Raw genomic sequence first — 10453 nt, forward strand, 5'->3', positions numbered from 1 at the left:
TCTCCTTTCCTGCACTAGTCACATGAAGATGATGTCATCAAAGGTCCTTCAGCTCCCCCAGGTCTGAACATATACAGCATGCTCCAATCTGTGTTTACTTTGTTCTGCCTAAAATCTAGCCCCGCCCCCCATTAACCCTCACAGCTTATGTGACATAAAGACAGGAAACCTAGAAAGACACAACTGTGCTAGAAACTTCTCCTGAAGAAGCCACCAAGGATGGACATCAGCAGAAGAATATTAGACCTCACCTTGGAGATCATCTTCCTGCTGAGCGGAGAGGTAAACCTTTCTAGATTTCTCGCCTCTTTATTGTATTCGGGAACCAGTCAGACATTGGGAAGGAGAATCCATCATAGGAAGTGATAGGAAGAGGCTCCTGGAGAACGGCCTCCAGACCTTCCAAGGGACGGAGAAGCTGAAGATCTTCCTTATTTATTGTGGCTTCTCCCACCATTCTGTGTGGTTCATAGCTTCAGTCTTGTTGTGGATTGCTGGTGTTTGGATCTCAGCAGAGCTCCTGTGCTTCCATAGCCATTGGAAGTTAAGTGTCTTCTTCACCTTTTATGGTGTTGGTTTTTTTGTGTGGCTCTTTTCCCTGTCATTTGTGTTTAGGCCTGAGGGAGACTCCTGGTCGTCCTACTGTTTGGAGGAACAGGTTGTCTCTTGCCCTGACATTAGTACCAGGGTCCTACAGGGTGAATTAGGACTTTAGGTTCCTGTGTATAATCTCACCTCTGGCTTCAGTTTATACTTGCAGTCAGTCAGGACTTCGATTAGGGTATCTCTAGGAAGTGATCTGCTCATTTCCTTAGTTTCCAGGCCTTTTCCCCTCACCCTTTTCCCTCCTATGTTCGGTGTGGGTTTTCCACCCCACACCGAAGCTTGACAGGTAGTGCAGGGGGACATGGCCTTGATGTCTTGTACTTGCGCATCTTCCATGCTGCAGTGACAGGAGTAAGCACAGCACGTTGTCCTTTTAGCGGGGATCCAGCAGGGTGGCCAGCCATTAAACAGCACTAGTTAGAATGTGGGCTACTTAGTGGTCATTACGCAGGCACTGCAGCATGGAGTTGCTCATGTGTGCAAGAATACCCAGAGGCAACGACAAGCTGTCCTTGGTGGGAGGTGTATTGTCTTTGTACTCTGTATCCCCCCAGCCACACTCCAGTGATGCCCATGAGCTGATTTGGGTGCCACCCTGCTGTGAACAGGGATCCTCCTCATCATACAAAACTCTGACCTGGCTGGACAGTTGGGTACCTGGCCTCTGTTGGTGCAGGCACCCACCCTCTGAGCCATGTGTGGACGACTGGCCTGATAACCCTGGGATTGATCTCTGTTCCTCCTCCTCTTCCGCCTGTGCCACATCCTCACCCGAAGCGTTTTGTCAAGGAGACATAGAAGTGGGATAGTAATGCTGAGGACGGCGTCATCGGCACTGGCCATGTTGGTAGAGTACTCGAAGCAGCACAACACGTCACACACGTCCTGCATAGAGCACCAGTGAGACCGCATCTGTAATACTGATCCCGCCGTATAGAGCGCCAGTGTGACCACATCTGGAATACTGATCCCGCCGTATAGAGCGCCAGTGAGACTGCATCTGGAATACTGATCCCATCTATAGAGCGCCAGTGAGACTGCATCTGGAATACTGATCCCGCCGTATAGAGTGCCAGTGAGACCACATCTGGAATACTGATCACGCCGTATAGAGCGCCAGTGAGACCACATCTGGAATAGTGATCCCGCCGTATAGAGCGCCAGTGAGACCGCATCTGTATTACTGATCCCACCGTATAGAGCACCAGTGAGACCTCATCTGTAATACTGATCCTGCTGTATAGAGCGCCAGTGAGACCACGTCTGAAATACTGATCCCGCTGTATAGAGCACCAGTGAGACCACATCTGTAATACTGATCCCAATGTACAGAGCGCCAGTGAGACCTCATCTGGAAGACTGACACTCCAGTGTTACTCCCCCCTAGAACACATGACATATAGGGATTACTAGTACAAAAAAAATAAAAATGACACCTAATGAACAAAAGCACTAGTGGGGAAAAAAAACACGTTTATGTGTCCTGTTTTCATGTTTCTCATAGACCTTCAGGTAACATCTGGCAATTTACAGCAAAAAAAGGCCTAAAAAATTGCAAAACTGCAGAAATGTCCAGCAAAAATCGATCTGTGAAAGCTCGCTGATGTGGCATTTTTTTATTATGCTTCTTCTTGGACAGAGAAAAAAATTGCATTCCTGCTTTCAGGCCACCAACTGGTTTTACGAACGGCTACTAGTGGGAACAGCACTGTGAGACCAGCAGCCGCCGACTATTTTTTAAGGGTTGAGGATCAGGAGCGACATAAAAACGAATAAATAAGGAAGAACGACATTCTAGACGTGATTGAAAATGTGTTCAGTTTCATTTCATTTAATTCTTTTATCCAAGTTCCACTTGTTATACAATAGCAATATAGTAACAACAATAGTATAGTGTACAGGCGACATCCCAACATCGGAGGAACTGGAACAGGGCAGAGTGAACTGAGACATTGTCAATAGATACAACTCCATGGTAGGAGGTCCTCCACACTATTTTACCATATTTCTGGTTATACTTTGTTTTCTCGTGTTATATCACAACTGTAAGGAAAAGATACATTAAAAAAAGAATATTTCTTCGTTATATGAATTCTCTAGTGTTTCCTTGTTAATTTACACATATACGATATTAATATGGTTACTCTGCTGTGTGATTTCTCTGATGTGTAACAAGACTTGATTTCCTTGTAAAACATTTACCACATACTGAACAGGAATACGGCTTCTCTCCTGTGTGACTTCTCTCATGTGTTACAAGATTTGATTTTTTTATAAAACATTTCCCACATAGTGAACATGAATATGGCCTCTCTCCGGTGTGGCTTCTTTGATGCGTAACAAGACTTGATTTATTTACAAAACATTTTCCACACTCGGGACATGAATACGGCTTCTCCCCTGTGTGAATTCTCTCATGGATACCAAGACTTGATTTATTTATAAAACATTTCCCACATTCTGAACATGAATACGGCTTCTCTCCTGTGTGACTTCTCTCATGTGTAACAAGATGTGATTTATTTATGAAACGTTTCCCACATTCTTTACATGAATATGGTTTTTCTCCTGTGTGACTTCTCTCATGTGTAACAAGACTTGATTTATTTGTAAAACATTTTCCACACACTGAACATGAATAGGGTTTCTCTCCAGTGTGATGTCTCTTATGTATAACAAGATATGATTTATCTATAAAACATTTCCCACATTCTGAACATGTAAATGGTTTTACTCCTGTGTGAATTCTCTCATGTAAAACAAGACTTGATTTAAAAGTAAAACATTTCCCACATACTGAACACGAATATGGCTTCTCTCCTGTGTGAATTCTTTCATGTGTAACAAGTTCTGATTTATTTATAAAGCATTTCCCACATTCAGAACATGTAAATGGTTTTTCTCCTGTGTGAATTCTCTGGTGTATAACAAGACTGAACTTATTTGTAAAACGTTTCACACATACTGAACATGAATATGGTTTCTCTCCTGTGTGAATTCTCTCATGTGCAACAAGGTTTGATTTATTTACAAAACATTTCCCACATAGTGAACATGTAAATGGCTTCTCACCTGTGTGACTTCTCTCATGTCTAATGAGATCCGATTTATTTGTAAAACATTTGCTGCATTCAGAACATGAATGTGGCTGCTCCCCTGTGTGACTTCTCTCATGTCTAACAAGATCTGATTTATTTAGAAAACATTTCCCACAAACTGAACATGTAAATGGTTTCTCTCCTGTGTGAATTCTCTGATGATCTTTGCATTTGGCTTTAGTAGTAAAACACTTTCCACATTCTGAGCATGAATATGGCTTCTCTCCTGTGTGAATTCTCTCGTGTGCAACAAGTTGTGATTTCTTTGTAAAGCATTTCCCACATTCTGAACACGTATACGGCTTCCGCCTCTCCCCTGTGTGACTTCTCTGGTGATCCATAAGATTGGATTTTGTAATAAAACATTTTCCACATTGTGAACATAAATATGGTTTCTCTCCTGTGTGGCTTCTCTCATGTGTAATAAGATCTGATCTATTTGTAAAACATTTCCCACATGCTGAACATGAAAATGGCTTCTCTCCTGTGTGACTTCTTCCATGTATAATAAGGTTTGATTTCCTCGTAAAACATTTACCACATAATGAACATGAATACGGCTTCTCTCCTGTGTGAATTCTCTTATGTATAACAAGTCCTGACCAGTATGGAAACTGTTTTCCACATTCCCCACACTGAAACCTTTCCCCCCCTTTCTGCCCAGTACTTGTGGTAACAATCTGTGACTGGTCAGAAGAAGGTTCCTCGTGATTTAAAGGATTATATGACAGATCTGTACTGTGAGGTCCCGGGTGTACATTACAGGTAAAGATGTTTTCTCCTGAAGAGCTCTGCATGATATCTTCATCTTCTTTATAGTCTAGCGATAACATGAAGTTTCCCTCAGACTTCTTACTGGCATTTCCTATTGAGATAAAAAAAAAATAGATTTTTTTAAAACTGGTAAAACTGTAAAGTAGAGATATAACATTACTATTAGGGCTCATGCACACAACTGTATGTATTGTGCCGTCCACAAAAAATACAGCTGGCCCTTGTCTGTAATGCGGACAATAATAGGACACGGAGTAACTTCTGGGTTTTTTGTGGACCCATACTCAATTATTAAAAAAACCCTAAACTCTGTTCAACTAAGGAAAGGATGGATTTATCCATATCCTCTCCTTCCCTTCTGAACGCTACTGGAAATTAGAAAAAAGCCTGTCTATATTAGGAGACGTGCATCCAGGTCGGTTAATTATAGTAGTTACACATCAAGATACACGATTGGCCAATATCTTCAGCGTCATGCGTAATAAGAGAGATTGGGCGGTATGAATCTTATAGTAGGGGATCCTTCTACGGTAATGTGGACTTTCTCCAGGAGGTTTACTAGAAACAAACTTCTGTGAACGTTTGTACCAATACAGGAAGAAGAATGAATAGTGTCAGATCCTGGAGATAAATTCCTATATTAGTTGTGTCCAGGCTTCCTTTAACTTAAAGGGGTTTTGCAGTTATTTTTTATCCTCTGGATAGATCATCAGCATCTGATCGGCGGGGGTCCGACACCCGGGACCCCTGCCTATCAGCTGTTTGAGAAGGCAGCGGCGCTGGCAGTAGTGCTGCGGCCTTCTCGCTGTTTACCGCAGGCCCAGTGACGTCACGACTAGTATCAACTTGCCTGGGTGGGACTAAGCTCCATTAAAGTGAACAAAGCTTAGCCCCTCCCAGGCCATTGATACTAGTCGTGACGTCACTGGGCCTGCGGTAAATTGCGAGAAGGCCGCGGCACTACTGCCAGCGCCGCTGCCTTCTCAAACAGCTGATCGGCGGGGGTCCTGGATGTCGGACCCCACGATCAGATGCTGATGATCTATCCAGAGGATAGATCATCAGTTTAAAAAAACTGCAGAACCCCTTTAAAGTGGCCAGATCACCACCAGACCTCACTACAGTCCATGGGGATCCGGCGGTGAACTAGAGAATCCGGCGACATCGGACAGGCTGTTCTCTTTCTAAAAATTATCTATAAAGTGTCGCTGAACATTCTATACAAATCCCTTCATGTTCATCATAAATTATATTCATTGATTTTTATTGTTTTTCTAGTAGCACAGGCCATAAAGTTCGGGCTTCTCTGGAGCGCGTACAGAATCCATACACCGGAGCCACGTATGTGGTGCACAGATTTTGTGCTATGTGCTGCAGGTTCCGTCCGGCACCACTCACTATAGTGGGGACTGGCGGAGTTCTGGCAACCCACAGCAGTTTTCATCCTGCCTTCTCTAGGCATATTTCCTGGGTTGTGGCCAGATCTCCACCGGTCCCCATTACAGGAACCCTGGTCAGCGCACCATAGTGCTCGGTATTCATGGATCCAGCAGGCTGCCATATCTGTTTTTAAGCAAATGTGAAACAGGTCTAAGAGAACAAGATGCATAATGTATTGGAAAAAGATCTTTATGGGGTGAAATTGAAAAAACAAAACAAAAAACACAATTCCACCATTTTTGGGGTTTTGTTATCACAGAATTCATGGCATGACAAACTTATTCTGCGGGTCAGTACAATTATGGCAATACTACATTTTTATAGATTTTATAATGTTTTACTACTTTTAAAAAAATATTTCTTTAATATTTCTGTTTACAGAGCTGTGTGAGCTTGTTTTTTGATGGGCGAACTGTAGTTTTGACTGTTAACATTTTGGTGTACCTACAACTTTTTGCTCACTTTTTATTAAGTTGTCATTCATCGCGGGGTTGGAGCAGGATCTGTGTTTTAAAAATATATCCACAAGATGTTGATAAAGAGAAGGGATTCCGGAATTGATGGATAGAGTTGAGCGACATAGGGCTTGTTCACATCACTGTTATGTATTCCGTTATGGCTTTCCATTATAACATGGTTATAACGGAAGATAATGGAATCCATAAGACGGAAATAAAAACGGAAACCTTTAGAGGCATTCCATTTTGATCCATCATAATAGAAGTCTATGGGCAAGCATAAGGGATCCGTCTGGTTTCCGTTATGCTGGACGGAAAACAAAGTTCTGTCGACAGAAAACCAGACGGATCTGTTATGATTCCCATAGACTTCTATTATGACAGATCAAAACGGAATGCCTCTAAAGGTTTCCGTTTTTATTTCCGTCTTATGGATTCCGTTGCGCTTTAGTGGACCGCGCGATTTCTGTTAATAACTTCTTAAGTTCAAACCATCCAATTTTTTGCATATGGATAAAACATCATATTCCACAAAGATCTTCCTCTCACAGAGAGCCCTGTGGAGTATCAAAGACCGCACCAATAGTGAAGCACAGTGGACACTATTCACATGCACTCGTATTTGTTATACTCACAAGCGCCGGAGAAAATGCAGGCACATCGAACACATATAACCATCTCGTGTGTCTCTCCCGTGATCAACTCTACAGAAGAGAAATCCGCTCCAATAGTGAAGCACTGCAAACTATTTGCCTATAAAAAGTATTTATTATACTCACAAGTGTAGATAAATACAGGGAGTGCAGAATTATTAGGCAAGTTGTATTTTTGAGGATTAATTTTATTATTGAACAACAACCATGTTCTCAATGAACCCAAAAAACTCATTAATATCAAAGCTGAATATTTTTGGAAGTAGTTTTTAGTTTGTTTTTAGTTTTAGCTATTTTAGGGGGATATCTGTGTGTGCAGGTGACTATTACTGTGCATAATTATTAGGCAACTTAACAAAAAACAAATATATACCCATTTCAATTATTTATTTTTACCAGTGAAACCAATATAACATCTCAACATTCACAAATATACATTTCTGACATTCAAAAACAAAACAAAAACAAATCAGTGACCAATATAGCCACCTTTCTTTGCAAGGACACTCAAAAGCCTGCCATCCATGGATTCTGTCAGTGTTTTGATCTGTTCACCATCAACATTGCGTGCAGCAGCAACCACAGCCTCCCAGACACTGTTCAGAGAGGTGTACTGTTTTCCCTCCTTGTAAATCTCACATTTGATGATGGACCACAGGTTCTCAAGGGGGTTCAGATCAGGTGAACAAGGAGGCCATGTCATTAGATTTTCCTCTTTTATACCCTTTCTTGCCAGCCACGCTGTGGAGTACTTGGACGCGTGTGATGGAGCATTGTCCTGCATGAAAATCATGTTTTTCTTGAAGGATGCAGTCTTCTTCTTGTAACACTGCTTGAAGAAGGTGTCTTCCAGAAACTGGAAGTAGGACTGGGAGTTGAGCTTGACTCCATCCTCAACCCGAAAAGGCCCCACAAGCTCATCTTTGATGATACCAGCCCAAACCAGTACTCCACCTCCACCTTGCTGGCGTCTGAGTCGGACTGGAGCTCTCTGCCCTTTACCAATCCAGCCACGGGCCTATCCATCTGGCCCATCAAGACTCACTCTCATTTCATCAGTCCATAAAACCTTAGAAAAATCAGTCTTGAGATATTTCTTGGCCCAGTCTTGACGTTTCAGCTTGTGTGTCTTGTTCAGTGGTGGTCGTCTTTCAGCCTTTCTTACCTTGGCCATGTCTCTGAGTATTGCACACCTTGTGCTTTTGGGCACTCCAGTGATGTTGCAGCTCTGAAATATGGCCAGACTGGTGGCAAGTGGCATCTTGGCAGCTGCACGCTTGACTTTTCTCAGTTCATGGGCAGTTATTTTGCGCCTTGGTTTTTCCACACGCTTCTTGCGACCCTGTTGACTATTTTGAATGAAACGCTTGATAATTATGCACACCTGATATAGGGTGTTGATGTCATTAGACCACACCCCTTCTCATTACAGAGATGCACATCACCTAATATGCTTAATTGGTAGTAGGCTTTCGAGCCTATACAGCTTGGAGTAAGACAACATGCATAAAGAGGATGATGTGGTCAAAATACTCATTTGCCTAATAATTCTGCACGCAGTGTATATACACATAAAATGGGTAAAAAAGCCTTGTGCTCATGTCCGACCCGGGTTTCACTCCAATGCTTCCTCAGGGGCGTGTACCTCAATCATCAGGAAAGATCTTTAAATATCCTCCTATTCTCCCTCCCCCACTCTTCCTTTTATATTAATCTATAATATACGTCTACATTATATATAAAACTAATCTAACCCCCCTAATATTTATGCAACTACCCTATCATTCCTTTTATAAAAACTACACAAATATACATTTTCATTTACGGGAGATTCGTAAACTCCCTTCCACACATCATCGACCTACACGCGTCCACGTGGTTCATGCTGACCAATCGACGCAGCCGTTTCCATTCATTCATTGCTCGCAATGAAATACAATGTAAAGAACGGTGAGTTATCGTCAAATATGTCTTTTACTATATCAGGCACGGTTTCATGTCACACTCCACATTCAATCCCTGTGGTTACATCCATTTCACCGCTTGCTGATCAATCTTTGCAATAGTATCTCCCCCCGGCCAGTACCCCCTCACTAATTCCACCCCAGCAAAAATAAGTCCTTTCAGATTTTTCTGGTGAGCGGTTTTAAAATGTAGAGAGACCCCATGTGTTTCTAAACTTTTTTTAATTTTCCTTATATGTTCTTGTATTCGTGTTTTAAGTTTTCTCGTCGTGTGGCCCACATACTGGAGGTCACACGGGCACTCCAGCATGTAGACCACCCCTGAACTTTCACATGTAATTTCTCCTTTAATTTTATAGTCCCTATTTCTTTTGTTCGAATGGATCATAGACACCGTTTTCAACCTACCTTCCTTATTCCTATTCCTGCATGCAAGGCAGAACCCACACCATGCAAATTTATCTTGCTTTCGTTTTCCAGTATCTGTGGGGATCGCACTACGCACTAAATGATTCCTAAGGTTTGGGGCTTTTCTAAAGATAATATCCGGGCGGTCAGGGATTTCTTTTCCCAGGACTGGATCATTTTTTAATACTGTCCAATTTTCTCTGATGGCATTCTTTATAAGGTCAGCATGCGTGGTATAATGCGTAAGGAACGCGAAGCGGAAATCTTTGCTATTTTTCAATCCTTCCCTACCCGTCATTTTTCCTTTCTCCTCTATACTTTGACTGCAAGTTGTTAGTTCTTCCCTCGAATATTCTTTTTCTATTAATCTGTCCTGTATGATCTGGCTTTGTTCTCCATAGTCTGTCACGTCAGTACAATTACGATAGATCCTTTATATTACGATAGATCCTTTTTATCTGTCCCTTAGGGATATTGTGAAGCCATGGGCCATAGTGGTAACTATTAACATCAATATACCCATTTACATCTGTATACATAAAAAAAGGTTTTGTCTTAAGGATACCACCATCAACAAATATAGTCAGATCCAAAAAATTCACCGCTAGATTACTAATGTTGCTGGTGAATTTTAAGTTCCAGTCATTTACATTTAGCTCCGCAATAAAGTCTTCCAGACCCCGTCTGTTCCCTTCAAAGATGAGTACACAATCATCAATATATCTCCGCCAGATGATTCATTTACCAAATTGCGATATTTTGGACAAATATGGGCTAATCTCCTCCTTCTCCCAAAGGGACATGAACAAATTAGCAAAACGGGGGGCCGTCCCAACCTTCTGTAGATAGTACCTGTTATCAAACCAAAAATAATTGTGACACAGGCAGAATTTGATGTAATATAGGATAAATTTCCCTTGTTGTGCAGACATTGTTAAATCACTATTAAGGTCTTCTCTAATTGCCTTAAGTCCCAGATCTGGGAAATTACATGTGAAAGTTCAGGGGTGGTCTACATGCTGGAGTGCCCATGTGGCCTCCAGTATGTGGGC

At 42.0% G+C, this 10453-nt stretch overlaps 1 protein-coding gene across 1 annotated transcript; it reads right to left on the reverse strand.

Annotated features, from left to right (window-relative positions):
• Positions 1-432: 432 nt before the first annotated feature.
• Positions 433-9699, reverse strand: LOC120997484 (zinc finger protein 501-like). Its single transcript, XM_040427570.1, has 3 exons — positions 9402-9699; positions 4463-4569; positions 433-3757 (listed from the first exon to the last, which is right to left on the reverse strand). The coding sequence occupies exons 1-3, from the start codon at positions 9697-9699 to the stop codon at positions 2747-2749; spliced, it is 1416 nt and encodes a 471-aa protein (XP_040283504.1). The 3' UTR covers positions 433-2746.
• Between the last annotated feature and the right edge of the window lie 754 nt (positions 9700-10453).

The sequence above is a fragment of the Bufo bufo genome, chromosome 4, assembly GCF_905171765.1.
Source record: "Bufo bufo chromosome 4, aBufBuf1.1, whole genome shotgun sequence".
In the NCBI taxonomy this organism is placed as follows: Eukaryota; Metazoa; Chordata; class Amphibia; order Anura; family Bufonidae; genus Bufo; species Bufo bufo.

What these genes read in the sequence shown, in the direction of transcription:
- LOC120997484 (XM_040427570.1), bottom strand. Translation starts at nt 9,699, where the DNA reads ATGACGGGTAGGGAAGGATTGAAAAATAGCAAAGATTTCCGCTTCGCG. An exon ending in CAGGAATAGGAATAAGGAAG is followed by an intron (nt 4,570 to 9,401) that starts GTAGGTTGAAAA and finishes TTATCTCAATAG; the next exon opens with GAAATGCCAGTAAGAAGTCT. An exon ending in AAAACATCTTTACCTGTAAT is followed by an intron (nt 3,758 to 4,462) that starts GTACACCCGGGA and finishes CACACAGGGGAG; the next exon opens with CAGCCACATTCATGTTCTGA.